Below are 24661 nucleotides of genomic sequence, written 5' to 3' on the forward strand. Positions count from 1 at the left end.
GCTTATTAGTTTGGCTCTGACATACCCAGGACGTAGACATAGCCTGCCAGCCTAACAGAGAATGGAACCCCATTGTTAAGAACACTAGACAGGTCTAATAGGACCTATAGAGGCTGGGGTACATACCCATGATAACCAGAAAGATGTGAAAGGCTTTTCTGAATTGAAAGCAGGATGGTCCCAGAAGGTTTATGTGGGAATGAGTATGATCAAAGGTTTTCTCTTGGAAAGAACGTATGAGCCATCTCCTTCTACAGATGAGAATAAAACCATCCTCAGAAGGGCTACCACCTTTGAGCACTTACTAGGGGCCTATGACTGAGCAAAGCCTTTTGCTTTTCTTATCTCATTTAATGGTCATCTTTTCTAGACTCTGAGAGGCTGGCTGGCTGGCTCAGGAAATGGGAATCAAATCCAGGTTCGAGTCTAAAGCCTGTGTTCCTAACCACTCTCCAACTTGAAAGCAAAGGGCAAGAATGCTCACCAGGAATAAATGAGAGGGAAAGGGAAAGACCACAGGAATAGCGGAAGCAAGTTTATTTTTATGGCCATGAGCATTTTATTCATCTCTCTCTTCACTCATAATATCCTCTCTTCCTTCAGTGTTTAAAGAAAGGAAAATTCACTTCTTCCAGAATCTTTGCTGGAGAGCAGTAGAGAGTGGAACTGAATGAACCGTTCACTCCAAGAACTGGTTGTCAAGCTCAAGCCTCTGCTTATCGACCATCAATGTATTTGGTCTAAATTTTTAAGTATAATTGATAAACAGCCACAATGCACCTAGGTCAAGCCCTTTATGTGTATGCATGGCTTATCAACTGACAGACAACAGTTTGCTGTGGGAACAAAATGGCAGTGCTTCTGCACCTTTAAGACCACATGACTAGATTAATACAACTTTAAAAGGCAAGTACTGAGCACAAAGATCTACTTTTTCTTATTTTTTTTCTCTTAAGAATTATTCTAACTCCCATTTTATTTAATAAAAACATATATCTCTCATTAGGGGGGCCCAGGACCTCTCCTATAGATCCCTCCCCAGAAAAATACACATGCACAAAAAAGATTAGGTCACAACTATAGGGGGTGCAGGAATCTCTTGAAGCCCATTCATGACTCTTTGAGGTCCACAGACCCCCAAAATAATCCTAGCTCTAAAAGCATATTACGAAATGCCTGTTTTACAGGACCAGGGTAAAGACCATAGAGCTAGCTCTCTCAACATCTTTTAGTTTCAGAGGCTAATATTAAATAAATACTCAAAGAAACTTCCTTAACTAGACTCTCATACTCTCAAAGAACGAATCTAATGACTTGAGTAAATCACCAAACCTAAAGTCATACGTGTTCGAAGTCCAAATCAGTTTTCGTATAGTTTAAAATCTGCTACTTCTTTCTGCTCAGAGATTTCCCTAGGAAAGGAAGAAATGTTAGTATGGCATAGAGCTTGAGCCTCTTCTACTTTAACATTCATGAACATGTGAATATATAATAACTGTATAAATGAAAACCACTTGTAAGATTTATTAAAAGATGTTCTCTCACTATATACGAGATGGAGAAAAGTCAATTAAAAGAGTGCTTAAATGTTCAACACAAAAAATCTGTGTCAATGCAATTGCCAGTTATGTAGCTAACAAAGCAGATTTTTTCAAGTTCAGAAAGGCTCAAATTTTGCTGTGTTTCCCACCACTTGAGTCAAGAACGTTCAGAAATGTTTATTTTCAGGTATACCTCAACTTTAAAGTCTTTCCAATCTCTCTTGGTCTTATTACTTCAGAAAATTCCTGGCACTACCCAACAAAATACAAAATGAACTTATAAGTGTTTCGCCAGGACTCCATCTACGAATGACAGCCTGCCTCATGAAAATTTAAGTTACAGGGGGCAGTGATACTTTCCCATCAACAACGTTAAAGATTATTTTAAGTCACTAGATACTGTTTCCAAATCAGTATTATGATGATACAGCCAAGTAACAAGTAACTTAAAAAGAACACCCTTTCACCACTTGACTATTACTTTTTTTTTTTTTTGACTATTACCTTTTAAACAACAATGATCCCCTCCAAAATGCCACTTGGGATAGACAGTCAACTGACACTTCAACTTACAATATGTAGTACTTAAGATTTATAGTAATTCATCTTTTGGTTACAGTGTCTTCTCTTCCTCTAAACCAAGAAAATGAACAGGATCCCAAACCCATGCACAGCCAGCATTTAGGCCAATATTTTTTCAAAACCAGGAGAGATATCCCACGGTGGGGGAGGGCAAGTTATACCTCAAAATATTCACTCAAGGTAAAAAAATTTTTTTTTGCCTTTGTGCTAAAAGTCAAAGGTGCTAACTCTTTAGATAACTGTTGAAGAGCATTACTGAAGTTTAGACTTCATATATACGAATAAAATTCCCTGCATACTGATTTCTCGCTAGAGGTGATACACCCTTAACTGTCATACATTTGCATATATAGCTCTTCCTCTACAACTAAGAGAAAACCGGGAGAATGAACCCAATTTGCTTAAGGAAACTGAAACAACCAAATCCATCCTCCATAGATGCTTCATCCCTAATATGAAGAAGCGAGGCACCTGGGGGGCAGAAATCTTAGAAAGTAACTCAATAGAACATCAAACCTGGGTTGAAAACTCAGACCCGCTTCTTGCGGCTCACTGAATCGATCCCACTGGAGATCAAATCAGTCGGACTGCTGCTGCTCGTTTCCTCTCGCCCCTCACCACCGAAATGTTGCCATTTGCGAGAAACCCATCGAAGTTGAATCAAAGTGACTTTTGGTTAAAGATACCAGTATCGCCGGCAGCGTGCTCCAGAAATGTGTAACTCTACACACGAGGCATCGTTTCTCATCGAGCACCTCCCTCTCCCTTCACTTTCGACTTCCCCTTAAGATGGGGGCAGTTTTTGAAAATCACAGAGAAAAATAAATAAGAGCACCCCATCCCGGTCACCGACGGGGATTCCGGCGCCCAGGGAGGACGGCCGGCAGCCGGCTCCCAGTCGCTGCGTGAACTCCACCCGCAGGTCGCTGAATGTCTCGGGCCCCCTTTCCCAGCACCCGCCCGAGCCCCGAGGGGAAGGGGGCGGCCGCCGGGGCCGGAACCGCGCCACCTGGAACCCGGGGCCTTTTTCGCTTGCCGGCCGCGCCCCGCGCAAGTGTCCGCGCGCGAGACCCGCCCCGGCGCGCGTGGGCGCCAACTTCGCGGGGACCCTCACGCCGCGCCCCCTCTGTGCCCCGGGTCCCCCGACTCCCGGGCTCAGGCGGGCAGGGCGCCCCCTCCGCGCGCCCCGCCCCCCCCCAGGACAGCGAGCCCACCCCCAGCGGCGGTAGCGGGAATGGGGCGGCGGGGCCGCGGTCGCCGTCCCCCGGGAGGCGCGGGGGGCTTGGACCCCGCGTGGCCCCCGCCGCCCCGGCGGCGCCCGGGCGAGCTCACCTGGCGTTTGGCGGAGGCCTCCGGGGCGGCCTCTGGGCGTGGGCCGGACGGGGGCAGCGGGGGGCGGGGGGGGGCGGCGGAGGCCGGGGCTGCACCGGGGCCGCCGCCACCGCCCGCCTGGCTTCGCCCCACACGCGCCGGCCGCGGCCGCCCCCGGGGAGTTCGGGGAGCGCGCGGAGCGCAGGTCCCGCGGCGGCGGCGGCGGCGGCGCGGCGGCGCTCAGGCGGCGGAGCGGGCGGCCGCGAGCGCCGCCGCCTCCTCCTCCATGGCTGTTTACCCGGCTGCATTGTGGGAGTTTGACCTCCGCCGCCGCCAACCGCCGCCTCAGCTTGCGCCGCCGCCGCCGCCGCGCACGCCATGGGAGCCGTGACTGACGGTGAGGCCCGCTCGCTGCCGCTCCGGCCCGCTCCCCGGGGCCGCGCGGCCTCCCCGGCCCCCGCCGCCGCCTCCCCCGAGACCCCCGGTCTCCCCCGCCGCTTCCGGGAGCCCCTTGGCCTCCCCGATCGGGGCCCTCGGAGACCCGGGCTTTCCCGGCCGCTTCCCCCGAGCCCTTGGGCCTCTCCCCGGAGCCCTCCCCGTCCCCCTCGGAGCCCCGCGAACTCCGCGCCCGCTCTCCCGAGGCCGCGCGGGGCGTGGGGAGGGTGCGCTGGGAGGATCGTCGAGGGGCCGGGAGCACACGTGGGGGCCCGGGGAGGCCGGCAGCTATGCGCGGGCGGATGGTACCCGGAAGGGGTCCAGGCTGTCGGAGGATGTGGTGAGGGAGCACTGGGTGGGGGTGATGGGGCCCGAGGGGCGGCGAAGGGGAGGAAGGGGTGGAGGCCTTGCAGCCGGGGGTCCGGAGGACCTTTGGAGAGCTGAAAGGGAGTGGGAACTCCGGGGCTGGGCCGAGGGTTTCGGGCCAAGTCGGAAAGAAGGGAGTCCCGGGACAATAGTACCAGGGGTGTCAGCGCACAGAGGGTGACACCTGGAGGAGTCCTCTGGACAGATTGGGAAGGTCACCCAGACAATGGGGTGGATCGCACTGAGGCCTGAGAACTAGCCCTGGCTTGGGGGTAGGGAGAGGGATCTGGGGACAGTATCTAAAAAGAGTAGGTGTGGACGGGGTATCCGGAGGACAGTCAGGGACTGTGCCTGGGGGATTAAGAGGAGCCAGTATAGGGATGGGGCCACCTGGGGTAGATCAGGACACTAGAAGATTCGTTTGTGTGTATGTCTTGGGGAGGGTGGTTTGTCTGCTGGAATGGAGTCGGGGGAGGGGCAGGGGCTGGGTTTCTGGAAAGTTGTGAGGACAGTTTAGGAGGTCCCTCCATGTAAGGAGGGGCCCAGGGGGTGGTCTACAGATTGAGAGCAGAAATAGAGTGACACCTTGGGGAAGGTGGGCAAGCATGATGGGCAACTGGAGGGAGAATCTAAGAAGGTATCCAGTTAAGGAGTAAGGAAGGCCTTTGACATTTGGGAAGGGGAGACCTAGGGGTGCAGGGTCTCCTTGAAGAAAGAGTGGCCAGTAACCTTAGATGCCTATAGAAAGGCCATTTCTAAAGAGTGGGAGGTAGACAGTTTCCGCCTTGAAGGACCAGGCCACTGTGGGGAAGAGTAATAGGCCCAAATTTGTGATCATGATGAGGAGTAATGAAGTGAAGTCCCTTCAAGGTCCAGTTAAAACTTCACTTCATTCCAGTTTCATTTATTCAGTAGATATTTATCCCACCTGGGCTAGGCCTTGGGCTTACAGCCCAGAACCAACAGGCAAGACCTTTTCCTCCTCTGAGGTCACAGTCTGGTGGGAAAAACACGAGATAATTAGTTTTCACGGTGGCAAACGTTACTACAGAGGAAGTTCAAGGTTCGGAACTGTAGAAGCATGTAACAAAGATTGCTTATCCATTCTCAGAGATCAGAAAGCCTCCCTGAAAAAGTTACTCTTAATCCCGTTTTTTGAAGGATAGCTAGGTGTAGTTGGATTGGTATGCCAGATGGAGAACTACTTGTGCAAAGGCCACAAAGCATTGGAAGAACTCAAAGATGGTAAGTGTTGGCTAGAAGTTAGAAAGTTATGAGCCAGAAAATTTTGAGGGCAATGGGAAACCATTAAAAGTTTTTTTAGCATTGGTGGGATGTTATCAGATTTGCATCAAAAACAACCACCACACTCTACTATGTGAATAATGATGAGGGGAAGGGAAAGTGAGGAGTTAAGTGGCCTCCTTTCTAACATCTATATAGTATTGTTAGTATGTCAAGCATGTTCTAATTATTATCCCCACTTTACAGATGACACTGGGACACAACGAGGTGAAGTAACTTGCCCCAGGTTGTACAGGTAGCAAGTTATAGAGCCTGAGCTCCACATCAAGCAGTCTGGCTCAGAGTTCTTCCTCTTCCCCCTTGTGCATCCTGTCTCTCAGCTACAGCTGCCATGGTCCTAGGGAGAGATGATGGAGGCTGGGACCAAGAGGGACTGCAGAGAAGTAGATAGGTGGGAGAGAAATTTATGAGGTCAAATGTCAGGAGAATGAATGGATGTGAGGGGAAGGGCCGAGGACTATCCCTGGTTTCTGATTGGAGTGACTATGTGCTTATTAGTGCTACTTCTCTATTCATTGAAGTAGACAACGGCAGGGGAGAGAGAGGTTTTGTCAGAAGGGAGATGGAGAGGGAAGATGAGTTCTAGTAAATGCGCCGATTGCAGTCAAATGCTCCCTACATCCAAAGAGGCCATCAGAATCCTCACTCTGCCACTTAAAAGCAGTCTGACCTTGTGCAGGTTAAATAACCTCTTTGAGCCTCACTTTCATTCCTTGTAAATGGGGATAATAATACAGTCTACCTCATAGGCTGGTTTTGAGAATTAGATGCAGTAAAAGTTGTGAAGTGCTTTGCACTGCCTCTGATACATAGTAATGTTCAGTAAATACTATTAAATGTAAGAGTTGGTTTACTTGCCTCTCCTCCACTTTCCTTTGATGAGGACTGTGCCTTCTCCCTCTCTTTATCTGTGCAGATTGCCACTCCCTGCCTTTTCTGCCTGGTGACCGCCCATTTATTCTTCAGGACTCACATCAAATATTCTCTGCTCTTAACCAGTTGATCTTTCACCTATTAACCATATTATCTTATGTATATTTCTGCTGTAGCCCTTAATACTTAATTTACTTATATGGCATATTCCAGAAAATATTTAAAGCAGCTCATTATAATGAGAAAACGTTAAAATAAATGGATGAGGAAACAAGGCAAAAAGAAGATCAAGACTAGTAAAAAACAAGAGGGAAAAAAAAAAAAAAACAAGAGGAAGTTAGAAGCGGGGTGATCCTTGTAATCAGGGGGTCAAATCTGTATGTTAATTAAAGGTGCAAGTGACTTGTTTCCCTGGCTGTCCATACCAAGAGGCAGGACCTAGGCCATCCTGTGATCTAGTTTTCATGAGAGCAGAAAAGCAACATTAGATACCCAGGACAAGCAGTGTTTGTTTTTTTTTAAATTTAAACACTAAAAAATAAGCTACTCTTTAGGGTCCTCATAAAGAAAAGCCAGTGTCATATCCTTAACCTCTTTTCAGCACTGAGGATCATAAAACTGTTTCTTAGCACATGCCTTACTAGGTCAAAGAAGGCTAAATCACAACTTAGAAAGGCATTCCAAAGCAGATAGACCATGTGGTTTAGGTGAATAGCTCTGCTGGTCTGCCTTACTTCAGAGCAAGGTTTTTTGGCTTTTTTTGCTTTAAGAATTATCTAGACCACAGAGGAAAGGACAAGCCACAACTTCTTTAGGTAATCTTGGTAAACTTGATTTTCCTCAGCTGAGCTTTTGGTAAGAATCAAGCAGGAGTGAGTGATACATAATGTAAATATCTATTACATGCCTCCCAAGCACAGTGCTGGTTATAACAGTAGACTGTATAGAGGAAGGCCCGACTCTTAACTTGGGGGAGGTAAGCAACAGCATGCAATCAAGTAAGTAAGTCAGATGATTTCTGAGAAAGAGCATAATTTGGTTCTGAGAATGAACTAGATGGAATAAGAGAGAGAGTAATGGGGGAGAGCTGTGGAGAGTTAGGTTAAAATCAGGTGCTCAACTGGGCCCGTGAGCCATAATTACTGAGCCTGCGCGTCTGGAGCCTGTGCTCCACAACAAGAGAGGCCACGATAGTGAGAGGCCCGCGCACCGCGATGAAGAGTGGCCCCCACTTGCCGCAACAAGAGAAAGCCCTCGCACAGAAACGAAGACCCAACGCAGCCATAAATAAATAAATAAATAAATAAATAAAATTAAAAAAAAAAAAAATCAGGTGCTCAGGTGTGACCTCTGATAAGTGGTGTTTACGATAAGACCTGAAGGGGTCCACTGCGTGAAGAGCCAAGGAAAGTATTCCAGATAGAGGCAACAACTAGTGCAAAGGCCTGAGGTGCAGACAAGCTCTGCGCCCTTTAAGGAAGATAGGGAAGGCCACTGGGGCTGGATCCAGGTGGACCAGGACGGGTGGGATACAAAAGGAGGTCAGAGAAATAAACAGAGCCTTGCAGGCCATGGAAAGGAGATCAGGTTGTCTTCTGTGGGCACTCGGAAGTGATCGGAGGGTTTCAAGCAGAAGAGTTAGTGATACCATACATCTTTTGGATCATTCTGGGTTGCTGTATAGAGAATGTGTTCTAGGAAGGCAAGAATGGAAACAGGGAGGCCAACGAGAAGTACTCCAAGTGAGAGACAAGGTGGGCTTGGATTAGGATGATGACATGACAGTGGAGAGGACTGAGGAGTGCGTGGCCTCCATATTTCTGTCATCCTCCTGAAAAGGTCTTGAAGAAGTTCCAATACCTGTCTCTGGAGACTAGAGGAGGGCTGATGTCCTCTTCCAAATCTGAGTGCCTGGCAAGGTGCCGTGCCTTCATGTAGTCCTTACATCTGGGTTTGCATATCCAATTGGACTGGGAGCCCTTGAGGAGAAACTCTTTATTTCCTGTACAAGGACACATTGGTTAATTGGAGGAACTGCCCTCCTCAAAGGGAAGGAGAGAGACGCTATATTGTTACCTATAGATACTGAACTATAAATATTATCACCAATACCGTCGCCTTTAGATGGACGATGAAGTGGAAGTCCTGGGAAGTTAGTGGCTTACTGTCATATAGCTAGTTATTGGCAAAGCCATTCTCTCTCCTCCTCTGTTGCCACCCCAGCATTCTGGCTAACTGGAAAACAGTTTAGATGTTGTTACTGTTAATTTAAACTATGTTCACAGTTTGTATTTTGTATGTGTTAATTTAAAGGGTGTTAAACAGTGTTAGTACCCTGATAGAAAGCGTTTCAGAAGCACTTTTTTCAGTACAGAGAACATTAGGTATATATCTTGATATGCCAGAGCAACAGATGGGAGAGGAGAAGGGGGGTGGGGAGCGGGATGTGGCTGTACACTCCATTTCATAGAGCTTGTTGGTTTTGACAGTGTTTTTGTTGTTGTTGTTGTTTATTAAATTAGAAAGTGTCATGCATGGATAATATGCTTGTTAAAACTTGAAATAATGGTTTTTAACATGCCCATGAACAATATGACAGAATAATGGAACGGCACTATGACTTTTCTAATAATGTAATTGTGTATATATCCCTCTGACTGCAGAGGTGACACTACTCATCTGTAAAAGGAAGATAATAATACATACTTTATAGGGTGTTTTCAAGGATGAGGCGTGATTAATATATATGTAAAGCACTTCGAAGTTGAGTGACCATTTAATTGATTGTCCAAACGAGGACACTTTTCAGAGTGAAAGGAAACAAACAAGAGGTATGGTCATCAAATAGAGGAGTGTACAAACGCTATGTGTCTGCTGCTGCCGCTATTCCAATCTCAATTGCTGATCCAAAGTTAATTAGACATTTGTGGCCAAGGAGTTTGCTTGGCTTTTTTTTTCACTAGTGCCAATGGATTTGCCCACTTTGTGCCCTCATCTGTGGTCCCAGCACAGGGGTTTCTGAAGCAGTTCAAATATAAAATAATACTTCTTTAGCCAAGATAAAAGGTATCTCAAAGCAAGACTGGACTTTCAACCTTGACTTTATTAGGGCCATACTCTAAACATTTAAATAAATCTAGAGAAAAACAAAGGCCCTCAACATTCATTTTTTTGCTTTTCTTTTTTTAATGTTTAATTTAATTTTGGTTTATGTAATTTACTTTGGTATCAGTAATTTATTTAGACTGGGCCTAAGTGTCTCCCGAGAGATCCATATTTACATGGAAGAATCAAATCATCTTATTTATTCTTCCCACCTGACTTCTTTGTGTCTTAATATTGTTGGCCTTAAAAGTTGTTTTAATGATTTTAAGCTTCTTGAAAGGAGGGGCTAGGTATTATTTTACCAGGAGGAATCCAACACAATGGGATATACGTAATTCAGCTTAATAACCCATAAGCGATGGTGATCTAGTGATGACTCTTAAGAGGAATCTACACACCCGTTGTTTTTACATGGCCTTAGTCTCTCCTCTAGTTAATAGGTCAAGTCAAGCCAGTTTTCTTTTTTCTTGTTAACACATCATAGATTTATTAAAGAACACTGATGAGAATTTTTAATACAGAAAAAATGAAGAAAAATACCTCAAAATGACCAATAAGCTCTCTATCCAGATAACGACTGTTGATACTGTGAGGAAGACAAATAATACATGTCAGGAAATTCAAGAAGAAATGCACCAAGCGACAAGTGAAAACCTTCCCCTCTTCACCTTCCACTGCTAATCCCACTCCCCAGAGGTAATTAGTGTAAGGTGTTTTTTTGTGTACCCTTCCAGAATGATTTTTAAATGCCATAAAAGGCAAAAAACACCTTCTCGGGCGTCAAACTCCTGAGTTCGAGTCCCAGCTCTACTCCTTACTTCTTGTGGCATTTAATTTGGACAAGTAACTTTCAGTTCCTTCATTGGTAAATGGGGGTAATATCCACTTTGTAGGGCTCTTGTGAGGATAACTTAGCATATTATAAGCATTATGTATATGTTAGTTGGTGTGCCGCTATGTGCATATAAAGTTTTACACAAATGTTTACGTGCTCTTTTGAACTATACTTCCATAATTAATGATACATCTTTGAGTTCTTTTGGAGCTTTTTCTACCTTATTCTTTTGTGATATCGTTTTTTTTTTTAAATTAATCCCCTTGTAAACATTTTTTGTTATTTTCTGTTTTTTACTCTTACAAATAGTATGACTGGAGATATTTGCATAGTTGTCTTTGTACACTTGTGGGAATCATTTCTAGAAGACAGGTCAAGGGTATATGTATTCTTAATTAAAATACATATTGCTACATTGGTTTCCTAGTAGCTAGCTGTTTTTTCCTGTGTAATCTTATCTCCAATTATCCCTTCCTGTGGTTTTCAGTTTGGATCCAGAGTGTTTAGGAACACCAAGAAAAAGCCAGTGGTGTGTTTGTGTGCCTGCAGAATTTCTTGCTAAACTGCCTGCAGAAAAGAAATGCTGATCCTTACTGTTAGATCACAGAATTGCTATTTCTTGAAAGCAGGTGAGATCGGGGGCTGTGCGGTCTAGCAGATCGGCGGGCACACTTGACAGTAGCTTAGCCCTAGGAGGAAGGTACATAACAGGCTCTTATCACTGGTTGTCAAGCCTTGACATGTCCCTAAAGTAAGTGTTTTGAAACTTGGCCCACCATTATCTTCCAAATTGTTTTTCTCTTTCCTTTTTTCAGTATTTGCTCCAAGAGGGTATGAAAACTTGTTTTGTAATCAAGGTTTTAATAGCCACTTTGAGAGAATAACAATTAGGGGTTTTGAAAGCAGTGTTAGTCTGGGTTTAGGAGAGATTGTCCTTTCCACACTAAAATGAGAAAATTCCTAAGATGGCTGTGTCAGCCAACCAGAGGCTTGGAAATGGAGAGTTGGTTTAGTGACTGTAAAGCAGTCATTTCTTCCAGCCTGTTTATGGAAAATTGGGCATTAAAGTCTAACCCTTTAAAAGGACTTCTTGACGTATTTCTTTTAGGTAGAAAGTGGCATGTAAGACAGGAAAGGGTCTAAAATACATCCCAGTTTTTTGAGTAAATATTTGCTTATCGCCATGCATGTGTCGTAACTGATTTGAAAGTGATTTTTGAATGGCAGACATTTTGTAGATATAATTACGGCACACATATAACTGAATCCAGTAGGAAATCTTCCTACGAGCCTAAAATTAGGTGGAAAACCACCACTCTCAGAGCAGATGTTAGGTATTTTGGTTTCAAGGCTTTTCCCAGATGGTTTTGATCCTCGTAGTCAGTTAAGAAAGTAATTGGGACAACTGAGGAATGATGTTGATAACATCACTGAAATAGTTTCTAAGCCATCTTCACCATTTTTACAGGTGGACCAAGGCCCGCCAGGATTAATATTAGCATGCAGATTGCTTACAGAGAGCTTCAGCATGATAATAATTTATGAAGTCAATGTATATAGTAAACAGAACATGTTTAGGTGTGTTCCATCTAGAGCTAATTGAGGAGGTACCATTAAAAATAACAATGCTGGTGTCATACACGCTGGGAACCGTCAGCAGCTGGCCATCTTTAAATTTAAAAAGAACGGAGGCTGTTTTCAAACTGGCAACTTACCCTTTGGTTTTATTTTGTTGCTGTTGGAGCTGTGCTCTGTACTTTGTGTATGTTATTTCAGTCATCCTCATCCCCAGAGAATTTCCTAGGCAGCAACTGCCTATGCAGTTTAAGCTAGAAATATCGTGACCTTACAGTACAAAGCTTGAGACAAGCAAATTTGTGAGAAATCATAACTGGACAAAACTTTGTATGCATAATATATATCTACATGGGTATATAGATGTATCTATAGATATATCTCCAACATGTACTCACTTTTTTTTTTTTTTTTTTTTTTTTTTTTTTGGCTGCGTTGGGTCTTCGTTGCTGCATGCGGGCTTTCTCTAGTTGCGGCGAGCAGGGGCCACTCTTCATTGCGGTGCGTGGGCTTCTCATTGCGGTGGCTTCTCTGTTGCAGAGCACGGGCTCTAGATGCGCAGGCCTCAGCAGCTGTGGCACGTGGGCTCAGTAGCTGTAGCTTGCAGGCTCTAGAGCGCAGGCTTAGTAGTTGTGGCTCACGGGCTTAGTTGCTCCGCGGCATGTGGGATCTTCCCGGACCAGGGCTCGAACCCGTGTCCCCTGCATTGGCAGGCGGATTCTTACCCACTGCGCCACCAGGGAAGCCCCTGTACTCACTTTTTAACATTAAGTTGTGAATTAAATTTAACATGAAGATAAGAATAACTTTTTTTTCCCTTTTTTTCTTTCCTACAATGAACAGGCATCATGCTCCTCTGTACACTTTTATTTCCATAAAGTTTCACAGCAGTCCTATTAAGTGGATAGTTTTATTCCCATTTTTACAGGTGAAGTTAAAAGTTGGTCACAAATACAAAGTAAACACTGTGGACTAGCCAGAACGTTGGACCCAGGTTTTGACTTCTGGCCCAGGGTCTGGCTGTGAAGAAATGCTCTGTAGACAAAAGAGGGACAGGACTGAAGTAGGAGAAAGACCCGTGAATGCCTGGACAGCGAATCCCCCGTGCTACCAGAACTCATCAGACTGCACTCCTCCTCGTGCCGACCAGTGTTGGCCCTGGCCCCTGCCTTTCGTAACTTGCCTTCCAGGACCTGCGATTTTAATCTCTGCTTTAAAATTTATTTATTTATTTATTTTTGGCTGCGTTGGATCTTTGTTTCTGTGCGAGGGCTTTCTCTAGTTGCGGCAAGCGGGGGCCACTCTTCATCGCGGTGCGCGGGACTCTCACTATCACGGCCTCTCTTGTTGTGGAGCACAGGCTCCAGACGCGCAGGCTCAGTAGTTGTGGCTCACGGGCCCAGTTGCTCCACGGCATGTGGGATCTTCCCAGACCAGGGCTCGAACCCGTGTCCCCTGCATTGGCAGGCGGATTCTCAACCACTGCACCACCAGGGAAGCCCTAATCTCTGCTTTAATTCATGGCATTTTAGCTCGTACTGTGTATGCTTTGGTAGCCTCCTAGGTGCTTCACAGCTGCGTTCCATTTTGTACACTGCCCTCAACTTGATCCTCCTAGAAAGTCCAGCCATGAATCTTCAGCAACTCCAACTTGTTGTCTACCAGGATGGCATTTACTAGTGTGGACTCCCATAATCTGACCTCTAACTGCCTTTATGACCTTGGGTCTCAATATCTGTCTTCACACACATCCAGCCTCCCTATTGTCCTAGAGTACTCACAGCCAGATCCAGCCTTGCATTCCACACCTCTGCCTTAGCTCACAGCTTTCTCCCTGCCTGCTGGGGGTGGGGATGGGGAGTAGGGAAACAACTTTAGCTTGCTTTCTTTGTTTCTAACACCTCTATTGAGGTATAATTGATATACAAAGAACTACGCATATTGTGTACAATTTGATGCACTTGGGCATATACAGACACCTATGATACCATCATCACAATTATAGCTTGCTTGCTTTTTCAAACAACAGCTAACAGATTTTGGGTACCTATATGGTTCAAAAATCAAATAATATAAAAAATATTTCCCCATCTTCCAGCCTGTCCTCCAGCTCCCCAACTGATACTGCCCCAATTCCTTGGTAACCCCTTTTATTAGTTTCTTGTATATCATTCCAGGATATCTATGTGAATATAAACACATGAATATATATTCTTATTTCCCCCCATTTTTATATGAAAAGAAGCATGCCATAAATATGATTCTTCACCTTACTCTTTTAACAAGTATTAAGTGGTCTCTCTCTCTCCCAGTACACAGATGTTTCCTCATTCTTTGTTTTTTATCGCTTCTTAGTATTCCATCATATTCTTATGCCGAAATTTATCTAACCCCCTGTTGACGAACATGTCATATTGCATATAGGCAAGTATATCTAGGAGTTTTGGGTCAAAGAGTACATATTATTTGAAATTTCGATAGATACTATTAAAATGCCATTTGGCTTTTTTGACTGATGATTTTCAAGTATCAAAAGAGCAGCTCAAAATCCTCTTCCCCTGTTCCCCCCAAGCTAAAGGAAGCTCTCCTCTTAATCTCCTGCTGTGTGTCTGTGTCACTCATTTAACAATCACAGCCTGCTCTGTGTGTGTGTGTATTCATATGGGTGTTACTTCTCCAACTAGAGTGAAGGAGCTCAGGTCTTTACTTCCTGTCCTCAGAACTTAGTACGGTACCTACGGACACATCTGCTCATTGATCAAATATTCATGTCTTTTGTACAAGAAGGGAAATCTCTGCTATGGACCTGAAAATAAGATGGTTGCTGCTCGTCCTTGTTAGTGTTTTATTGAGACAAACTCTTTGGAGGGCAGATGGTCCCAGGCAGGCACCACAAATCCAATTTAAAAATCTTTATTGAGCATCAGAAATGTAAAGACACTGTGAGAGGCTGGAGAGGAAACAGAATGAACAAGACATAGGATGGGCCCTGACGAACCTTTTTCCCAAGTTTATTTGGCCTGTACAATGCTTTAAACATTTTTCTGTAGTTAGGATATTACATACATATATAAAAAGTACGCAGATCTTAAGTATACAGCTGCAAAGATCACAAAATGTATTTGAAATATTGTTAGTCACCAAACTTTAAAAATCTCTTGAAAAGCCAGCTCTGGTAATAGCTTCCCCCTTTAGGTACTTACTCCTCAATTTCCCTACTCCCTATTCCCTGAATTCATTTACATTTGAAATCCCTGGTCCTCAATAAAGTAGGGTGCTGGGGTATCTGAGAGGAAGATGGGGTTTCTTGGGGGCTTGGAAGATTAGAGATAAGAAGATCAAAAAGAAACTAAAGAGCCTCAATTGACCACTGGATTGCTCACCCACTGAATGTTTACTTTTAACAAAGTTAAAACATTTGTGATTTTAGAAAATCAATTTCATTTTCTGCATTTTAATCTCTTCAAGGACTGTGTTTTGTCCTTAGTCTCCTCAAATAACATTGTTAGTGGTTAAATACGGAAAGCATTAGTTTATATTTTAAAGTGTAAAATTAAAACACTTGATGAATCTGTAGCTTGAGCCATCTGTCAAAGCCATGACTCTGAGAACAATACCTAATTCTAAAAATGTTTATCTGATGTCACAGAATAGATTTTCAAATGGGAGCCATCTGCCTTACAAGGTTTATCTCTGTTGCACCTGCGCTCAGAAATGCTTCTGCCTACACACAGGAACTATTGTTTAAAGATTTTGCTGTATTCATCCTGCAGGCTCTCCAGGAATTATTCACACTTTAAAAATTATTTTTTTTAGATGCACGCATATGGTAAAAAACCAAGAAATCCTACAAAGTCATATAAAAATTAAATCCCTTCTCATCCTATATCTGTAATCCCTCTCACCAGAAAGAGCCACTGTTACCAGTTTCTTGTGGATTCTTCCAAAGATATTCTCTGAATACACAAACACATATATATGTGATGGGCGCACATATACACACATGGCCTCCTCCTTTTCCACACAATGGCAGCAAACTGTGTTTCTCTGCACCTGTTTTGTTTTCATTTTATTTAACATATCTAAGGAGATTTTTTTTGATATCAGTATATACATCCACACTATTCTTTTGGCTGCATATTATTACATTTAATGAATGTTTCATAATTTACCCAGTCTCTTACTGGTGAATGTTTAGGTTTGCAATCTTTCTACCACAAGCAGCACTGTTAAGAACGTCCCTTTACATTTATCTTTGTGCATGGGTGCACATGTATCTATAGGATGAATTCCTAGAACTGGAATAATGGGGTCAGAAAGGTATGTGCGTTTTGAATATTGTCTTATTGGCCAGCTGCCCTGCAAAGAGTGTACCAGTTTGCATTCCATCAGTGTGCGTAAGTGCGATTTCCCAACACCTTTGCCATCACTGATTATCAGGTCTTTGATCTTTGCCAATATGATAGATGAAAATGATACCTTATTGTGGTTTCAATTTGCGTTTCTCTTGTTATGATCCAGCATTATCTTGTCCAGGAAGAACACTAGGTCAGGGCTGCCAGGCAGACTCTTTGGGGCCCCACCTGTTACTCATCATTATCATCTGCACTGCTTTTCTATTCCTTTTTCTCTTTTTTCTTTTCCTTGGAACAAAAGTGAGACAGACTTATTAAAAAAAAAAAAAGTCCTCATGGGGAAAGAAACATTACAGATATAATAACTAAATTACACTTTTTTGGGGACTTCCCTGGTGGTGCAGTGGTTAAGAATCTGCCTGCCAATGCAGGGGACACGGGTTCAGAGCCCTGGTCTGGGAAGATCCCACATGCCGCGGAGCAACTAAGCCCATGCGCCACAACTACTGAACCTGTGCTCTAGAGCCCGTGAGCCACAACTACTGAAGCCCGCAGGCCTAGAGCCTGTGCTCCGCAACAAGAGAAGTCACCGCAATGAGAAGCCCGCGCACCACAACCAAGAGTAGCCCCTGCTTGCCACAGCTAGAGAAAGCCCTTGTGCAGCAACAAAGACCCAACGCAGCCAAAAATGAATAAATAAAATAAATTTATTTTAAAAATTACACTTTAAAAAAAAAAACAACAAACCTATTCCTTTTTCTCTGACCCATCTCATTCTCTTTTCCTATTCTGCCACTACATCTTTTAAATCTTTTCTTTCTTTTCCTTTCACCAGTACCTCACACTAGTCAGAGACATGAATGCTTTAGACTTCCTTCTGTCTGAACAGGTTTTTCAAAAAAAAGTTCTCCAAGAAATTATTGGCTTATTTCCCTGGTAGTACCCGAAAATTATTTCTACTCAACAATCCGGCAGTAGAATGCCAGTTCTGTGAGGGCAAGGCTTTTTTCTGCTATAACCCTAGCCCCTAAAACAGTGCCTGACACGAACACTTAATAACTTTCCATATATATATATGATAGTAAAACCTAACAAAATTCAACGTTTTAATCATTTAAAATGTACAGTTCAGTGGCATTAAGTACATTTACATTTCAATAATTTTCTTTTGGATTAATGAATGAGTAATGGTATTGGTTATTTTCCCCGAAAGTTAACAAGAGCCAGACAGTCATTTTAATTCACATTGTTCTTTCCTCCAGACGAAGTCATACGGAAGCGTCTCCTAATTGATGGAGATGGCGCTGGAGATGATCGGAGAATTAATCTACTAGTGAAAAGTTTCATTAAATGGTGCAACTCTGGATCCCAGGAAGAGGGGTATTTCATTTTGCTGTTGTTTCTATACTAATGTCCTGGTGTGATTTTTTTAGACCATATATACAGTCCTGTTAATATTTCAAATTTTCACTCACCTTAAATGTCCAATGGAGTCAACTCTCTGTTAATCCAGAGTAGACTTTTCTGGCCTTCTCTTCAGAGGCCTGCTTTATGTTTATTAAAATGTGCAGAAGGCATAGTGGTAAGCAATGAAGGCGAAATTCAGACTCATTACTTTGGTCACTTTTAAAAGCAGATAAGTGTTTAGTAAGACAAAATATCTAAATGAAATTTTTTCTTTTTTTAACATACTAATAAAAGTTGCTGCAAGGTTTTTATTTTTGATAATTTTTTTAACTTAAAATTTTTTTCATCATTTGAATTAGCTTTTCACACAGATAAATAATTGTATAGAGTGAAAAAATTATGAGAACAGAATTGTGAAGATAAAAACCATCTTAATCAAAACATTTTAAAAAGGATTTTAAACAAAATTCAGCAAATAGTTGTTTGAATTAAGCTTATATTGCTAAGATCTACAGTCCCATCTTTGCATTTGTAACTGATACAGTTTATAAATTCAAGTAAACCACATTTGGAAAAAGAAAACATAAGGGACAGATATTCTAAATTTTTTTTTAATAAAGAAAATTATTCTCTCAGAACCTGGTATAATTTACTTGGCAAATCTGTGCCTGCATTATAATACTTCAACTAGAAATCCACAAACATCTTTTTTCTCTTTCTCTCTTTTTTTTGTTAGATACAGCCAGTACCAACGTATGCTGAGCACACTGTCCCAATGTGAATTTTCAATGGGCAAAACTTTGCTGGTGTATGATATGAATCTCAGAGAAATGGAAAATTATGAAAAAATTTACAAAGAAATAGGTAAGGAAACTTAATTGTTGTTTCTATCTGTAATTGTAATTTTTATGGTCTAAGGGAAATAATATCTGCTAATATTTTTCTTTGGTTAGTGGTAAAATAATAACAATAACAACATTAATTGAAAGAATGTATTCTAAAATGATATGTAATACTTTGGGTTACAGCTATTTTTTAAATGCCAGCATCTATTTTATTAGCAATGAAACTTAATTTAAAAACATATTTTAAAATTGAAAATGGGTGGAGATTATACATGTTGTTATAACTATCTTTAAAAAAAAATAACCTTTTATATAGAATGTAGCATTGCTGGAGCACATGAAAAAATTGCTGAGTGCAAAAAGCAAATTCTTCAAGCAAAACGAATACGAAAAAATCGCCAAGGTAAGGGTTTTGTGGGATTTAGTGTGCAAATACTTTATTACTGACTAGTATTTTCATGCAGTTTTTAACATTGTGAGGGGAAACCTTCAGCTACAATCAACCTGAATTATAAAAAAGAATTATGAGTTAAACTTAATTCTTTAAAACTATATTATTCTTTAAAATAGCAGAGAAGGAGGTCATGCTGAAAAAATATTTTGTTGTTGTTGGACTGTATTGATTAAACAAGTATTTTATTTGTTTTTTGTTTACTGTACTCAGATCCCTTTGCCTAAATAGTGTTATGGTTAATGAGCAAAGGTAATTTATTTAGGGCTTTGTTTGTTGTTTTTTTGTTTGTTTAATGGAACTACTTTCAAAAAACAGAAAAGAATTTAAGCCCAGTGAATTTTTTTTTAAATATAAATTTATTTATGGCTGCGTCGGGTCTTCACTGCTGTGCGTGGGCTTCTTGCGGTGGCTTCTCTTGTTGCAGAGCACAGGCTCTAGGCGCACGGGGGTTGTGGTGCACCACAGCATGTGGGATATTCCCGGACCAAGGCTCGAACCCGTGTCCTCTGCATTGGCAGGCGGATTCTTAACCACTGTGCCACCAAGGAAGTCCATAAGCCCAGTCAATTTTTATTAAGCACAATGCAAGCAAACATTTACAATCTGCCTAAATTTCTAATAAGAGGAAAGATAAAGCTTAGTTTTGTTCTGATCTCTTGTTTTTATTTAGCGTCTGTCTTATTTTAGTCCATAACAACTATTTCAAAATAATTTTAATGGCAGAGCATTGTTCCTCCTATAATGTAAATTGAAAGAAAGATAAAAAATATAATATGTAGTCACAATTGTGACATATAAATGCAAAACTAGAAGGATATAGAAAATGTTAATGGTTATTTTGGAGCTGTGGGGTTTTATGACTTAGGGGGGTTTTTTTTGTTTTTTCTTTTTTTTACACTGTAACCCAAAAAATTTTTTATTAAAAATCACATTTATATCCAATTAATACACTGATTGCCGAAACAATGAATTTTACTTTTTTTTTTTGCATTTGTTGTTTGTTTTTTTTTTTAACATCTTTATTGGAGTATAATTGCTTTATAATGGTGTGTTAGTTTCTGCTTGATAACAAAGTGAATCAGCTATACATATACATATATCCCCATATCTCCTCCCTCTTGCATCTCCCTCCCACCCTCCCTATCCCACCCCTCTAGGTGGTCACAAAGCACCGAGCTGATCTCCCTGTGCTATGCAGCTGCTTCCCACTAGCTATCTATTTTACATTTGGTAGTGTATATATGTCCATGCCACTCTCTCACTTCGTCCCAGCTTACCCTTCCCCCTCCCCGTGTCCTCGAATCCATTCTCTACGTTTGCCTCTTTATTCCTGTCCTGCCCCTAGGTTTTTCAGAACCTTTTTTTTTTTTAGATTCCATATATCTGTGTTAGCATACTGTATTTGTTTTTCTCTTTCTGACTTACTTCACTCTGTATGACAGACTCTAGGGCCATCCACCTCACTACAAATAACTCAATTTTATTTCTTTTTATGGCTGAGTAATATTCCATTGTATATATGTGCCACATCTTCTTTATCCATTCATCTGTCGATGGGCACTTAGGTTGCTTCCATGTCCTGGCTATTGTAAATAGAGCTGCAATGAACATTGTGGTACATGACTCTTGAATTTTACTTTTTAATGAGCTAATTAAGATGACATTTAATTCCTAATTCCTTTTTTTTAAAAGATGGTTTTTGAATTCAGTCTAAAATGCATGTGGTCAGGTTGCAGTGGCCAATTTAGAGCAGGATATACCAACTTACTTAAGAATTAATGTCAATTTACAGTATTTTTATTGATTAAAGAGACTTTTAAATAAATGTGCCACATATCATTTCATAGGAAAACTTAACAGGAGATACATGACTTATCTTGGAGTTCTCAGTGGAGCAGAAACAAAGTTCCTGAACTATAAATCATTTCTAAGTTTATGAGATCTTTACCTTTGAAATGAGTGAGAAGTATAATTTTCTGTTGTCTAAGATCTGAAATTAATGGTAGGAGATAGATATATAGATATATAGACCTTGCTGATCTTCTATTTGCTGGGCAAATAGGGAATAAGATCCTCTTCAGAATCAGTTCACTTGATGATCAATAATGACTTAAGTTCACTCACGTTTATGCTAGCCTCTTGTATTCTGCCCAGGCATAGGTAAATGGAAAAACAGAGTGGAGGTATAAATCCTTGTTTGGAATACCTTTGAAGTCATGTATCCTTGAAATTATAATTGAAGCAAGAGAAACTGACGATACTCTGTCCATCCTTCAGTGTTTCCACTTCTTTTTGTACTAAGAAAGTGATTAGGAGAGATTTGTGATGTTAGACATTTTGGTTTGATAACAAGGTTCAAAAAACCTTATTTTAGTAAACATTTTTATATCTTTCAGAATATGATGCATTGGCAAAAGTGATCCAGCGTCATCCAGACAGGCATGAGACGTTAAAGTAAGTTCAGAGTTTTACTCTGAAAGGAACTAATCTTTATACGTAAATGTTTACATACTAGTCTATGCATTCCATTTTTGTGGGAGTACATCATCAAAAGGAGGAGCCCGATCTTCAATAAAAAGAATTAACTAGATAAACACTTTTTTTTTTTTTTTTTTAAGATTTATTTATTGATTGATTGATTGCTATGTTGGGTCTTCGTTTCCCTGCTAGGGCTTTCTCTAGTTGCGGCAAGCGGGGGCCACCCCTCATCGCGGTGCGCGGGCCCCTCACTATCATGGCCTCTCCTGTTGCGGAGCACAGGCTCCAGACGCGCAGGCTCAGCAGTTGTGGCTCACGGGCCCAGTCGCTCCGCGGCACGTGGGATCCTCCCAGACCAGGGCGCGAACCCGTGTCCCCTGCATTAGCAGGCAGACTCTCAACCACTGCACCACCAGGGAAGCCCGATAAACACTTTTTAAACACAGATCTCAAAAACAATTAGTGAAAGAAAAACAGAAGACATATGCAATGAATTTTAAATTATTCCTAAGTTTTGGAAATACATACAGAATAATAACCATTTATAAAAGTTAGAGCCCCCCAAATATTTTATACTTATACTGTATATTATTTAGAGATACAAATACATGTGTAAAAAAGGATTAGAATGATATAGTGATTGCCTGAATGGGGAGGAGAGGAGGAGAAAAAGGCCTGGTTCAGAGGACTAGGGGTAAAGTTCAAAGGGTATTTCAAGTTAATCTGCAATTTACCAAAAAAAAAAAAAGACTTGAAATAAGTATGACAAAATGTTAAAAGTTACCATCTCTTGGGGTTTGATATCCTCTTATCAAGTTTTTCTATACTTTAAAAGTTATCTAAAATTTAATTTTAATGAAAATTAGTGCATATTTAGAAGTTAAGAAATCACCCTTAGTTTTAAAAGTCTCAGCATAATGGAGTATTATAACTCCTTATCTTTTATTTTTAAAATAAATACTATTTAGTAACTAAAAAGTTAGATATTAATTATGAATTCTGTTCCCCCAATTAGCAAAATATAACACTATTTTATTTTTTTCAGGGAACTAGAGGCTCTGGGAAAAGAATTAGAGCATCTTTCACATATTAAAGAAAGTGTTGAAGATAAGGTATTTGCATGTGATATATGTTAGCCTTTGTGTTCTGTATAGGTTTATAGATCAATGTGTATTAATTTTTTTTCTTATTAACACAGCTAGAATTGAGAAGGAAACAGTTTCATGTTCTTCTTAGTACCATCCATGAACTTCAGCAAACACTGGAAAGTAAGTAACAAGAGTCGCAGAATGAATGTGTATGAAGATTTTTAAATGATCAGAGGCATGTCTTCTAAAATATACATTTTAGAGAGAGTGCACCTTCAGTTTCAGAACAGGAGTGTAGCTGGATGACATTAGAAGGTACTCATGTTGTTCATCTTTCTGATTGTATGCAGAAAAGCCTGAATATGTATGATTTGAATACCTGTCTAGTGGTTTGTAAATTAAGAGAAATTTAAGCATGATAGATTTGGAACTGTTCTTGGTTTACTGTAGTATATTGCTATAAAGTAACAATTCAGGACCCAGGCAGGCAATAAGTGAATGAAATAATCAATGCATAAACACATTTGCATTCTCAATGAACTAGGTGCTTTAGGGACCAGGGGACTTGCTCTTTGTATTGACTAGAGTCAATTTTTGTGTTATCTGATCTTCTGATTGTTTGCAAAAAAGCCTAAGACCTAGATTTTTTTTTTGAAAGTGAAGTCAATCACATAAATTTTGCATTTTGATTCAACTAATAACAACAACCAAAACAGGACTTTTAAAACCAAACCCACTTGTGTGGGTCAATTACAGTCATAGGCTGCCATTTTGCCATTTTTGCTTTAAATATATTCGCTAATAAAGGATAAAAGTGTTTTCATGTATTCATTAAACATATAATTTAAGCAAATTTGATTAAAGTTTTATGTTTCTTTCTCAATTGCAGATGATGAAAAGCTCTCAGAGGTAGAAGAAGCTCAAGAAACAAGCATGGAAACTGATCCTAAACCATAGACCAACTAATCACTCACCATTCCCAAGAATATTGAAGTAGCAACATGATCTTAGTGTGTTCAGAATTTGTTGTTCTCTTGAGACATTTAAAGTTTTGGCAGTGAACTACTTTGCTTTTAAATTTTAATGCACAGTTCATTCATATTTCTTCACATAAAGGGAGATGACTTCGTTATATATTTGTTTTTATTGAAATGCCTTTTTTGTACTTAAAAGATAGGAAGCAACATCCAAAAATGTTTAATGAAATATTTTCAAGCCAGATATGTTAGTGCTCATTGGTATTCTAGGTAGTTTTTAACTGGTAACATTGATTTGCTCACAAAATAAGTGGAAGATAGTGAGAAGGTGGCATTTCTAGGATGTACCTGAGAAAATTAGTCAATTTCTGGAAATCGTTACCACTTTTGAAAATGAAGCCCATGAATACGCTCTCAGGAGGGCTGTGAACTTATGAAATTATGTACAAAATGTTTGTGGTGTATGCTTATTGTGGGAGAGGTTCCATGATATTAAGAATCACTGATATCAGAGGTAATTACAAGATGCAAAGTAAATCAATATGCATTACTTTCTAGATCTCTGTCCTTAATACTTCAGCAATGTGGCTGTTAAATGTTTTGTTGAAATGTTTTCTCTCTATCGTTTTGTTCTGTAGGAGTCATTTTCAAGAGTCTTGCAAAAAGGATTTCATGATCTTTTTAAAAAATTAAGCCAGGTCTGAATCACTTATAATTGTCTTACGCATTGAATTACATGTCTAATACTTACTAGGGTCTATCCTTATCCATTTATTTTAATTCAGAAACATAGCATTTTGCATGAATCATACCTTAATAATGCTACATTTTTGTAATTTTGATACAAACTCGTATCTTTAAAAACGAAAGTTTAAAGTTAGCTCAATAGTAGTCACAGTGAAAGTGTCAAAATACTTTTAAGTGCTTCCTCTAATTTCATCTGGCAAATTTCATGGGAGAAATTTCTTTGCAGAATTGCTATACCCTGATAAATATTTCTATTTTCCATTATTAGTAAGAATTATGAAGCAAAAATTTGCTTATATTGACTCAGAATTAAAAATCAATTTTTCCAAAAGGATCTTTTTTTAAGGACTGTTGGGCAGAATATTTTTACCACCGACCCCAC

General features: G+C 40.9%; 1 protein-coding gene across 6 annotated transcripts; it reads left to right on the forward strand.

Moving 5' to 3' along the window:
• The first annotated feature begins 3667 nt into the window (after positions 1-3667).
• Positions 3668-24611, forward strand: THOC7 (THO complex subunit 7). Of its 6 annotated transcripts, none has more exons than XM_057554954.1 (9): positions 3678-3831; positions 5397-5480; positions 17546-17663; positions 18427-18554; positions 18852-18938; positions 21386-21443; positions 22513-22579; positions 22666-22735; positions 23445-24611. In XM_057554954.1, exons 2-9 carry the CDS (start codon positions 5429-5431, stop codon positions 23510-23512), a joined length of 648 nt encoding a protein of 215 aa, XP_057410937.1. In that variant the 5' UTR covers positions 3678-3831; positions 5397-5428; the 3' UTR covers positions 23513-24611. The 6 variants fall into 6 exon arrangements, with proteins under 6 accessions (XP_057410940.1, XP_057410937.1, XP_057410939.1 ...); XM_057554956.1 differs by lacking the exon at positions 5397-5480 and adding an exon at positions 10841-10982; XM_007192391.3 differs by lacking the exon at positions 3678-3831 and adding an exon at positions 4098-4209 and having other exon boundaries at positions 5402-5480.
• Positions 24612-24661: the final 50 nt, after the last annotated feature.

Source organism: Balaenoptera acutorostrata, chromosome 10 (assembly GCF_949987535.1).
Source record: "Balaenoptera acutorostrata chromosome 10, mBalAcu1.1, whole genome shotgun sequence".
Taxonomy (NCBI): Eukaryota; Metazoa; Chordata; class Mammalia; order Artiodactyla; family Balaenopteridae; genus Balaenoptera; species Balaenoptera acutorostrata.